Below are 12,232 nucleotides of genomic sequence, written 5' to 3'. Positions count from 1 at the left end.
GTGAATTCTTACTTAGTGACCCTTCTGCTCTCTTACGATGAAATTTAAAACATTTTCTTTAATTGAGGTATAATTCACCTACCTAAACTTACCCTTTAAAAGTGGACAACTGGATGGGTTTTAGTGCATTCACAGAGTTGTGCAGCCATCACCACAACCAATTTTTGAATATTCCATCAGTCCCAAAGCAACCCCATCTCCCCTAGCACTCACGCCCCACCTCTCCGCAGCCCCCATGAGCCCCCTTCCCGTCTGTGGATGAGCCTGTTCTGGACATTTCACACACGCGGACTCACACCCCGTGTGGCCTCTCGTGTCTGGGTCCCTCCCTGAGCGTCATGTGTTCAGGGTCCGTCCTCAGGGCAGCAGATGTGGGTGCCTTGCTCCTGCTCCCGGCCGAGTAACGTGCCCGTGTGCACACAGGCCTCCTTGTGATTATCCATTTACCCATCAATGGGCATTTGGGTGTTTCCACTTTTTGGCTTTTGTGAGTCATGCCGCCATGAGCACTGGGTGTGCAGGTTTTCTGTGAGGACATGAACTTTCATCTCTCTTGGGTGGACACCTATGAACAGAATCGCTAGATCACATGGAAATTATGTTTACCCTTCTGACCAACTGCCTGCCTGTTTCCACAGTGGCTGCCCTCTTTCAGGTTCCCACCAGTTGTGTGTGAGGCTCTGGTCTCTCCACTGGAATACAACTTTTTTTTTTTTCAAGGTTTATTTTTATTTTTGAGAGAGAGAGAGGGGAGCAGAGCATGAGTGGGGGAGGGGCAGAGAGAGAGGGAGACACAGAATCCGAAGCAGGCTCCAGGCTCTGAGACGTCGGCACAGAGCCCGACGTGGGGCTCGAACCCGTGAAGTGGGAGATCATGACCTGATCTGACGTCGGACGCCTGAGCTGACGTCGGACGCCTAACCGACTGAGCCACCCAGGCGCCCCTGGAATGCAACTTTTAACCTTTCAAAAGTGCCTACGAGCCAGCAGGGGTCAGTCCCCACTGATACCGCACTGCCCCGTATTCCAGGGGCCACCAGCGCTGGCCACAATGGCCTCAACCTCTCCGCCCCACACGCCCTCTTTCCTGCCCCAGAGCCTGCCTGGGCTTCTCCCCCGCTGTGCTCTGCTCGCCACCCCCGGCCGCCCTCACCAGCCATTCCAGAGCGGGCGTCAGGGTGCGGTAGTAGTCCGAGGCCTCGTGCTGCAAGCTGTGGGCGTAGCGGACCCCTTGCAGCTCTGCCGTGTGCTCCACGTCGACACCCTGTGTAGAGAGGGAGGCTGCGGACAAGACCAGGGCCCCGTGAGAGAGCCCAAGTTCGGGGTCAGGGTGCAGTTAAGTCAGCCTCAAAGGCCCCCAGCCACCCAGGGGCCATCACCCTGACAAACAGGTGGTGGGCCGACTGCCAGGGCGGGGGGGGGGGGGCTGAGTGGTCACCAACAGTGCCCCACTTCGTCTCTCACACAGGTCTCGGTCTGGTGACGGACTCTACAGGCAGCCGCCTGAAGGCACCGGCCGTCCCCAGGTCTCCTGAGGACACGGTTAGCTCCTGCTCACCCCTGGCTCACCAGGTGTACCTGGCTCAGGGCCTGAAGCTGGCCTCACCAAGAAATGGCCTCAGGAGGAGCAATTCCCAACAAATGCCACGGGGGCGTGACCACAGCCGGGAGGCACCAGGACCCTCAGCCCACAGCCCCATGATGCCACCCTCTGAAAAAACAGGGGTTTGCGACTGTTGGAAACACGGCGTCAAAAGCACTTAATAACAGAGAATCGGACCCATCAATACAGAGAACAAACCAATGGGTACCAGAGGGGCGGGCGGGGGAGGGCAGAGGGGTGCAGAGGACAGGGTGGCACGGTGCCAGGAGTCCAGCCAGTGACGTCGGGGTGGCCGATGGCAGCCACGCTCACGGTGAGCACAGCACAACCCACAAGGCTGTCCCGCCACTACGCTGTATACCCACCAGTAGCCCCTAAAATCCACTTTGCTTTTATTTAATTATCCATTTAAAAAAATTTTTTTAATGTTTATTTATTTTTGAGAGAGAGACCGTGAGAGCGTGAGTGAGGGAGGGGCAGAGAGAGGGAGACGCAGAATCCAAAGCAGGCTCCAGGCTCCGAGCTGTCAGCACAGAGCCCGACGTGGGGCTCAAATTCGTGAACCGCGAGATCATGACCTGAGCCGAAGTCGGCCGCTTAACCGACTGAGCCACCCAGGCGCCCCTACTTCGATTTTAAAAAGTACGTGGCAGGGGCGCCTGGCTGGCTCAGTGGGTACAGCACACAACTCCTGATCTCGGGGTTCTGAGTTCGAGCCCCACGGGTAGAGATGACTTAAAAATAAAATCTTAAATATAAAAAAAAAAGTACACAATAGCAAAGAGTAACAATCATCACAAAATTTTAAAAGGACACAACAGCAGCCACCTAAAACGTGAAAACGTGGGTTTCTGCCACGAATGGATCGAAATAACACACCAGTGAAAAATGCTCATAACTGCAATATAAAAACATGAAGGTAGCAGCCACATAAACCGTGACAGCTGAGTACCAATTCTATTTATTGTGAGTGAATGTTCACCTAGAAAAATATTTCGATATTTATGAATACCACAGGATATATATATCGTAAGCCAATTCCTAAAACAACCGTTTTTCTCATTCGAGAAACTAAAAATAAAGAGAAATGAGCATTCTTCAGTGTGGGCCACGTTGCCTACACTCTATACGCCAGCTAAGCCTTTCTGTTTTCCCTCGGAAATAATGATAGACACACAGGAAGCTGCAGAAATAGTACAGAGGTCCCAGGGGCCCGACCCCCAGCTTCCCTGAAGGCTAACATTACCAACTAACACTTTGAGCTGTCTGGGAAGGGGACACATTTGAATTTTAATTAAAGAAAACATTCTAAAACTTCTTAAAGCCTTCCTTAGTTTCAGAGGTCCTGATGGGGATTGTATTTATGCCGTTCCCCAAAATGTATGTGCTTCTGGAATGCAGGTGTGAAACCCCACCCCCTGCCTCTCCCCAGTGTGAGGACACTGATGTGCTCACACCTATACAACCACACACATGTACACACGGCACTCACACACGCCTACACATACGCGCACACTCACATGGCACAAATTTTCCTGCATTTGACTCCCACAACCACTAGGGGGCCTCTGTCAGACACGCCAGGCTATATTCCACACTAGATATATTCCAGATGTTCCAAATATATGCACAAAGTGCATAATAAACATATCTGTACTATATATAAGAATCAAGGAAACCCACATAGCATTGCCAGCTTACAGTTTTGCCACATGGCAACATTTTCCCTCAAACTGCCCCTTTGTATCGTTATGTTTTTTCATGAAAAGGTGACCTTCACATCTCCAAATAAAACTGTAGGAAGCTTATCATCTCAGAATAAGCCTGTTCCAGAGCAGCGCTGCCCAGCGGAAATTCCTGTGATGACAGAATGTCCTAGATCCACACCGTCCAGTGCAGTATCCGTGAGCTGCCCATGAAACATCGCTGGTGGGGAAAAGGAACTGACTTTTAAATGTTACATAATTCTAAATAATTTTGTCTGTCTGTTGGGGTTAAGTAGGCTTCTGCCCAGCATGGAGCCCAACGTGGGGCTTGAACTCAGGACCCTGAGGTCACGACTTGAGCTGAGATCAGGAGAAGGACACTTAACCGACTGGGCCACCCAGGCACCCCTAATGTTAACAGATTTAACCCTAAGAAGCCCCCAGGGCTCAGGGCCACCAGCCCCAGTAGCACTGAGGCAGGCAACACCGGACTGAGCGCTGTCTGTGGTGGTGACAGATGAAAACAGCTCATGGTCTCACAGGGAATGTCCGTCTAAACTCTCCATACGAACATTAGGGAGAATCCAGGACAAATGGTGGAAGGAAAAGGCAAGCTCCCACAGGGTCTGCAGACCCTGCTGACACATAACAGATTCTCCCAAAACAGCACTAGGCGTTATCCGTGGAAACGCGTCTGTGTGTGGAAACCTGTGGACTGTGAACCACTCATGGTCGCTGCTGCCACAAAGGTGGCACATGGAAAACTAGTGCAGGCTGTGGTCAGCTGCGGTGAGTGGTTTCATACTTTGCAAAAAGACAACACTGTGAACGGGCGTAATGAATCCACATGGTTCAAAATCGAAAGCCACCAAAGGGCATCTGGTGACAAATCTCCCTCCTGTGTCCTCCCCAGAGGTAACCGGTCAGTTAGGCTCTGAAACTCCCTTCCAGAAAACAATTTACGCACATAGGCAAACACGTTCTTTCTTACTATTCGGCACCTCTCTCTACTTTTCCAAACGTAGGCGTCTCTAGATCATTCTACTGAAATATAAAAAGAGCTTCCTCTGTTTATTTTTCACAACTGCAGCCCCACATTGTACAGAGACCATAATTTTGTATGGTTAACTCTAAATAATATGACTATCTACTGAAAGAAAATAGGAAATGGGGCCCACTTTGGATTGTAGGAACATAAACCACTGTTCATTCCTTACACTGTATACTTTTCGGTACTTTTTAAATTTCTTAAAATTTACAAGAGTTCATTTCGCTGTTTGCATTTTCACCCCACAGCGAAAACTTCCTTGGAAAACCTGGTCAGTGGGAAACGTGATTATGCAGTGCCTGGCCCCCTCCCACGCACCACCCACCCCAGACCGCCACCCCAGGCCCTCAGGCTCCTGACCTGTCTTCAATTCCACACTTGCAGGCTCAACCCTTTGGTTCCGGGATCACAATGTGGATACGACCGAGCCACTTCTAAGCATCTTTGTGCAAGCTGCCCGGTGTGTGAACCCATGCAAGCCCACAGCCACTTACCCATGAGGACTCCCAGGGTGACCATGATGATGCTGGTGGCCACAACAACGCAGAGGGCCATGCGGCAGCACGAGGTGTAGGGAGCTGGGACTTCCTTTGCTGTCCCAGGCACAAGCTGTAAGTCACCAGCGGTGGGCTCCATGGCTCCTACACACTGGGAAGGCGACCTGGATGCCAGCAAGAAAGGGCGAAAAAACAGGGTCAGGGCTGGAGGATGCGTCTCTTCCCCTAAGCAACGGTTTTACTTGTGCAGATGTGGCAGCCTCCAACAGTGCCCTAGGTGCCTGTCTTAAAGCCATAAAAGGCGGCACAGCGTGATTGCTGGCTGGGCCTGTGCATGCGGGCTCCCCCGGGTCCCTGGGGTCCACTGCCAAGACGGATGCGTGACTTCCTGGTCGCCGTTTAACAAATCACGGCAAACCTAGTGTCGCCGAGGAACCCAGATTTATTACTAAGCAGTTCTGGCCTCAGAAGTCCTAACATCCAGGCCTGGGCAGGGCCGGTTCCCCCCGGAGCCCCAGGGAGACCCGTCTCCCCACTTTTCCAGCTTCCAGAGGCGCCGCATCCTGGGCCCGCGGGGCCCTCCTCATCCTCACGGTCAGCAGCGCGGGGTCCGCCCGGCTCTCTGCCTTCCTCACGACGCCGGGCCCCCGGGGCCCCCCGAGTCACCCCCGCCTCAGGGGCCTTGACAAGGACCCCTCTGCCACGTGAGGCGACACATTCCAGGCTCTGGGACTAGAATGGGTAAGTCTCCAGGCCACCGCTCCGCCTAGCGGCACAGAACACGCGGACGCAGAGCGAACCAACTGGAGCCTAGCCGAGCGCCAGGTCGGGCGCCCGCGTCGGCGTCGTCCTTCGTGGCCCTGGGGTCTACGAGAGCGTCCGCAGCCGCCAGCATCCCTGGCGGAGGGACAGGCCTCGACGCGCCCTCGGCTGACAGTACGCCGGGTACGTATCCTCGTTAGGGCCTCAGCTCCGAGAGAGCCAGAGGCAGCCATGCGCTCCTATGGTCACGCGTCCAGCCCGCCCCTTCATCCCGGTCTCGCGAGAGACCCGACACCAGGCAGGCCCTGCGAAGTCACCGCTTGGTCGTAATCCCGCGAGAGACCCAACCGAGGTCACGCGAGGCCACCCGTTGATCGCGGTCTCGCAAGAGACCCAGCGGAAGTCCCCCTCGGCGCGGCCTCGATCGTAGTCTCGCGAGAAACCCCGCTGAGGCCGCGCGAGGCTTTCTTGCGAGGCTGTCTCCGAGAGGAGTAGCTTCTGCGTCTCTTCGGTCTCCTCCCGGGAAGGGGCGAGGAGAGTAGCTGCAGCCTGGCCGCGCCGGCCTCCTGCTTCCTCCTGTCAGGTAGGCCGAGTGCGGGCGGTAGGTCGGCCTTTCCCTCCGGGGGCCTTTGGTCCTCCTCGTGCCTGCAGCCGCTCCCTCTCTGCGCCGGGCGGACACAGGGCTGCTCTGGGGGGTCTGTGGGCACCAACGGCAGGCCTGGGTGTCAGGGAAAACACCGGGCGCCCAGATGCGCTTGGATTTCAGATGAGCAGATCCTGCTTTCGCAGCACGAGTGTGTCGCTGGCCTGGCTAATTTTACGTGTCCTCTTGGCCGGGTTGTGGCGCCCAGTGGACGGGTCAGACATTATGCTAGAAGTTGCCGTGGAGGTAATGGTTAGACGTAACTACCTTTGCAGTGAGTAGATGTTGAGTAGAGCAGGTGACCCTCCCTCTCGCGGGTGGGCCACATGCAATCAGTTGAAGGCCTTCGGAGGCGAGGAATGCCGCCTCCCGGCGGCCTGGGGGACTCGAGCTGCAGCATCAGCTCTGCCCTGGGTCTCCAGTCCGCCCTGCGGATCGCGGGCTCGCCAGCCTTCACGTTGGCTGTGTTTCTTTGGAGAACCCCGATTGACACAGCCCCTAATGCACCTTGTGCAACATTTGGGACCTACTTACGCTAAAAAAAAAAAAAAAAAAAAGTATTTGTCGTTCGCTTGAAATTCAGATCTATCTGGCTGTGCTGGATGTTTATTGTTAAGGCGGGAACCCTATGCTGGGGCCCAGCCAGAATACTCCATCCTCAAGGGAGTGTGTCCCTGCCGGGAATGGCCACTCCATGCCTCCCCGCCGCCATCTGGAGCTGAGGAGAAAGGGGAGATGTGCGGGGGTGGCGGGGAGTGAGGCTGTGTAACACTTACCCCTTTATTCTCACACTTGAGCCGAATTGCCTTCTGAGGAGCCAGGGGATCTCTAAGAATCACTTGATGAAATGTTTTAGGGACAAAGACACCAAGATTCACCTCTGTGATTAGGGCTGGAAGCTCAAGTTTAGTGTATGAGCTCATTGACGCGCACCGCCCCCCCCCAACCAAACACACACACTATATTCATTCAGCCCCAGCTGCCCCTGCTACCCCCCCAAGCCTGTGGGTTTTCTAAGGATTCCTGTGTTCTCCGAATTGTCTTGTCATCACTGTCATTAGGACACAGAAGGGGCCCGATGCTGTTTAGCATCGAATATAGAAGCACTATTCATTCAGCTTTCTGTCTGTCTGATATTTGTGACGGGCCAGGCCTGGGTGCTCTGTGCTGAGTCCCCAGCCCTGAAATGAGGCAGATGGGATTCTCTGAGCTCAGAGAGCTTAAATCAGAGTAGCAGGGCCCAAAATAAATTAAAATTACAGCTACAATTAAGGCTTGAAAATGAAGATGTGTCCATGGGGCTTTGAGTCCGTGTGAAAAGGAGCTTTGATCTAGATGGGGCCGGGGGGTGGGTGGGGAGGGGGGGTGGCGTCAGGAAGGGCTTCCCTGGGGGAGGGGTGTGTTATCTGAGTTCTGAGGGATAAGCAAGCATGAGTTCAGTAAGTGCCCACGGAAGGAACAGATTTCCACACAGGACAAAATGCGTAAAGCCCCGTAGCTGAGTGGGAAAGGAAGGGCCAATGCAGAGAAGGTGTGTCAGTTGTCGCAGCTGCTCAGCACATTTCCGCCGACATAGCGGCTTAGAACAACGCATAGTTATTCTCTTGCGGTTTCTGTGGCTGGGATCCCGGCAGCTTTCAGCTGGGTCCTCTGCTCTGGGTCTCAAGAGGCTGTGAGTCAGGTGTTGTTAGCTGGGCTGCATTCTCATCCGGAGGCTCAGCTGGGGAAGGATCCACTTCTGAGCTCCCGATATGCCAGAATTTGTTCCCTGGCAGTTGTGGGGCCTGCTGGCTGTTGGCCTGGGGCTGCTGTTAGCTCACAGGCCCCTGACAACACAGTAGCCACGTTGTCAAGGCCAGAGAGAGAAATTCACTGCAGCGTTCTAGGATGGGGTCTTTTTTTTTTTTTTCTTAAGTGTATTTATTTATTTTGAGAGAGAGAGAGAAAAAGCAAGCAGGGGAGGGGCAGAGAGAGACGGATAGGGAGGATTCGAAGCAGTCTCCATGCTGTCAGCGCAGAACCTGATGTGGGCCTCAAACTCATGAACTGTCAGATCATGACCTGAGCCGAAACCAAGAATTGGACACTTAACTGACTGAGCCACCCACGCGCCCTACGACGGTGGAGTCTTACAGAATGTAAGGCAACGATGGGAGCCACATCCTGACACCTTGTTCATCGAATGTGACTTAAGGCAGTGGCCATGACATTGTATTCAGCAGGTTCACACTCGGGGGGAAGGGGTTATACAGGGCATTCGTGCTGGGGGACAGAAATCTTAGGAACCTTTTAGAATTCTGCCTACCACAGATATGAGGAGGGGTGATCTGAAGTGTGCATGGGGATAAGCAGGGTGCATATTTCACTGGTGTTTGAGAAGGAGAGATTAGACAAATGGGAGAGGCCATCTTAGAAGAGAAATGAGCTGGGAACTTTCCAGAACTGCTGGAAGATCTGAATCCTCAGACTTGAAAGGCACAATGCCAAGCATGACAGATAAAACAGATGCTCAGAGTAAATCCACAGAATAAAAACAAAGAGAAGGTTCTAGGAGTAACTAGAAAGTAGAGATATGCCACCTACAAAGGAATGCTGGTTAAGAGCAGCAGATTTCTCAACAGAAAAGAAACCGAGGTGAGAGAATAACATGTTCAAAGTGCTAGGTGGAAATAGGTGTCCATGAACAATCATATACCTAAACCCACATGGTCAAGAAGGAGACTCAAGGGGCGCCTGGGTGGCTCAGTCGGTTAAGCGGCCGACTTTGGCTCAGGTCATGATCTCGCGGTCCGTGAGTTCGAGCCTCGCGTCAGGCTCTGTGCTGACACCTCAGAGCCTGGAGCCTGTTTCAGATTCTGTGTCTCCCTCTCTCTGACCCTCCCCCGTTCATGCTCTGTCTCTCTCTGTCTCAAAAATAAATAAACATTAAAAAAATTTAAAAAAAATTAAAAAAAAAGGGAGACTCAAATGCAGACAATTGCAGGAAGACTGTGAAGCTCAGCACTAACACACCAGCACTGAAAAACACTACTGAAGGATGGAATGAAGAAAACTAAAGTTGGATTTGGAACAAAGAGGTGAAATGCAGAAGCACCATGAACCCAGATACTGGTTAACATGGGGAAGCATCGGAAAAGCACTGTGTCTATAAAACGATAATACTGACCAACTTGGGGTGCACAGATACCAAGGCTGAACCAGCTACAAGATGGAAGCATGAGTGCAGTTGAAAGACTCTAAGGTTCAGAGAAAAAAAGAGATTAGTGATTAATTTCAGACCTTGTCAAGTGAAACATGCATGGAAAAATTTTAAGAGCAATTTTGATAACAGAACTGAAATGGATAGCTTCCAAATAGTAGAGTGACGAAAGATGTGAATGCAAGAGAAAGGGAAGAAGGCAGAGAAAGAGAAAAAGAAAACATACAAATGCACTTAAATGTAAAAGAATTGGTGAGGTTAGGTTGTTTTAAAAGTCAGCTAGATGTTTTAGGTGGTCTCTTGTAAACCGCAAAAGGCACAAAATGGAAGAGAGAAAAATTGTAAACTCTTATGTATGTAATACCAAAATTTAACACTAGACAAGTTTACTTAATGGACCTATATTCCCTATACTGAGAATAAGTTTACTTTTTCAGGATTCTCTGTATTGAGAATAAATTTACTTTTTCAGGCACACACGAAATATTTACAAAAATTAATCATGTACTTAACCACAAAGCAAATCTCCACAAAACCCAAAAACTCTACACTCGATGCACATGTCTTGTGGAGTGCAATTAAAGTTTTTTTTTTTAACGGTTTATTTATTATTGAGAGACAGACACAGAGTGTGAGCAGGGGAGGGGTAGAGAGAGGGGGAGACATAGAACCCGAAGCAGGCTCCGGGCTCTGAGCTGTCAGCATAGAGCCCGACATAGGGCTCGAACTCACAAACTGCAAGATCATGACCTGAGCCGAAGTCGGTCGCCTAACCAACTGAGCCACCCAGGTGCCCCTCGTGGCAGTGCAATTAAATTAGATGACTGGAAATAACAAAATCATGGTTGAAAAGTCTAAAATTACTTCTACAGAATTAATGATCCCAGGAAGAAATTATAGCTAATTAAAATACTTAGAACTGAATGTGCTTGGCATCAAAATACCCGATGCACCCAAAGCTGTCCTTACAACGGTCACCGTCAGTGTTCCATCAATCCAGACAGCCCACACAGCATCCACTGCACTGAGGTCAGCTGCCAGAACCCTGGTGTCCTTGGGAGACCAGGCCACATTTTGGGTTGTATTGTCCTGAGCAAAGCTCCTTCTCTGTGCCAGTGACCCAGGAAGTACTCATGGGGCAAGTGTGCCTGCTGTCTTTTTTCTTAATATTTCCTGAAGACACATCTGAGAAGGCAAATCTGGCAAGAAGAGAATGGAATGGGAATTCAAGGGGGTAAAGATCGCCCGATGAGAGGATGTGTAGGCCAAATTTAAGATTGCTCAAAAAGAAAGCCCAGACTTTATCCTCAGTGTCTGGGAGCTTTTTCTTGGAGGCTGAGATCAACCATGTGGGCAATCAGTGAATCAGCCAGCAAATCCATCAATGAATCAGTCTCAGGAAAAACTCTGGACACAGAAAATGGAAGTTAGGGGGTGCTGCTCAGATTGGTTATAGTCCATGCGTGTTGTCGCACGTGCCCCAAGAACAACACACCCTGGCTGCGCAGGGAGAGGACCATGGAAGCGTCAGGCTTTGTCTTTGTCCTGGTGCTGCAGACTAGTGTCTCTGTCCCCCCAAATCCATATGCTGAAACCCTACTCCCCAAGATGACGGTACGGGGAGGTGGGGCCTCTGGGAGGGATTAAGTCATGAGGGTACAGCCCGCATGAATGGGGTAAGTGCCCCTGTAAGGGAGGCCCCAGAGAGCTCCCTGGCCCCTGCTCCATGTGAAGACACAGTGAGAATATGGCCATCTGTGAACCAGGAAACAGGCTCTCACCAGATATGGAACCTGCCAGTGCCTTGAACTTGGATTTCCAGCCTCCGGAGCCATGAGAAATGTGTGTTGTTCATCAGCCACCTGGTTGGTGGTGTCCAGCTAGAGCTGCCCGAGCAGACTGAGACAGCTGCCCCCTTCCCCACTGGCCTCTCTCTCTGGCTCCTTTTACCCTGTAATGTTAGTCCCTGTAAGCCGTAACTGTGACTGTACCCGCTTTTAGTGAGTTCTGAGTCTTTCTAGGGAGTTGTTACACCTAAGAGCGGTGCAGGGGACCTCCCTGCATGAGTCTCCTGGGGCTGCCATAACAGAGCAACACAAACCGAGCAGCTCAAACAGCAGAGATGTATTCTCTCCCACCCCTGGAGGCCAGAGGTGCAAAATCAAGGTGTAGGTAGTGCTGGTTCCTTCTGAGGCTGTGAGGGGGAACCTGCCCCAGGCTCCTAGATTCTGCTGGTCACAGCAGTCGTGACCCTTGGCCTGTAGAAGCATCCCCTCATCTCTGCCTCCGTCTTCATAGGACCTTCTCCCTGTGGGCATGTCTGTGTCCCAAGGTCCCTTCTTATAAGGACATCAGTCATAGAGCACTAGGACCCACCCTAATGACCCCATTTTAATTTGGTCACCTCTGTGAAGACCTTATTTTCCAATAATTATCCTTCTGAAGTGTTGGTGGTTAGGACTTCAACATACAAAATCTGAGGGGACAGAATTCACCCCAGAACCCCTCTGAACTCGCATGTGGTGTCAGATGTGCAGGCAGTCTCAACCTCTGACCTTATAGTTGGTAGTTCACTCTTCACGAAGGAAGAGCTAAAGAGAGATATCACACCCATTAGGGTGGCCATCATCCAAAAACAGACAATAACAAGAGTTGGCGAGGATGTGAAGTCAGAAGACTTGTGCGTGGCTGGTGGGAATGGAAAATGGGGCGGCCACTGTGGAAAACAGCTTGGTGGCTCCTCAAACAATGAAATACAATTACCATATGAATTG

At 51.6% G+C, this 12,232-nt stretch overlaps 1 protein-coding gene across 1 annotated transcript in view; it reads right to left on the bottom strand.

Annotated features, from left to right (window-relative positions):
* TMPRSS9 (transmembrane serine protease 9) overlaps positions 1–5,883 on the bottom strand; it is a 30,354-nt gene extending 24,471 nt beyond the window's left edge. Inside the window, exons 1-2 of the mRNA XM_043586063.1 lie at positions 4,852–5,883; positions 1,154–1,281 (exon numbers count right to left, since the gene is read on the bottom strand). Of these exons, the coding sequence (XP_043441998.1) occupies positions 1,154–1,281; positions 4,852–4,993 (270 nt within the window). The 5' untranslated portion in view covers positions 4,994–5,883. The remainder of the gene's footprint in view (positions 1–1,153; positions 1,282–4,851) is intronic.
* Positions 5,884–12,232: the final 6,349 nt, after the last annotated feature.

Source organism: Prionailurus bengalensis, chromosome A2 (genome assembly GCF_016509475.1).
Source record: "Prionailurus bengalensis isolate Pbe53 chromosome A2, Fcat_Pben_1.1_paternal_pri, whole genome shotgun sequence".
Lineage (NCBI taxonomy): Eukaryota > Metazoa > Chordata > Mammalia > Carnivora > Felidae > Prionailurus > Prionailurus bengalensis.
Note: the sequence above shows the minus strand (reverse complement) of the source record. Positions and strands in the feature narration are given on the sequence as shown.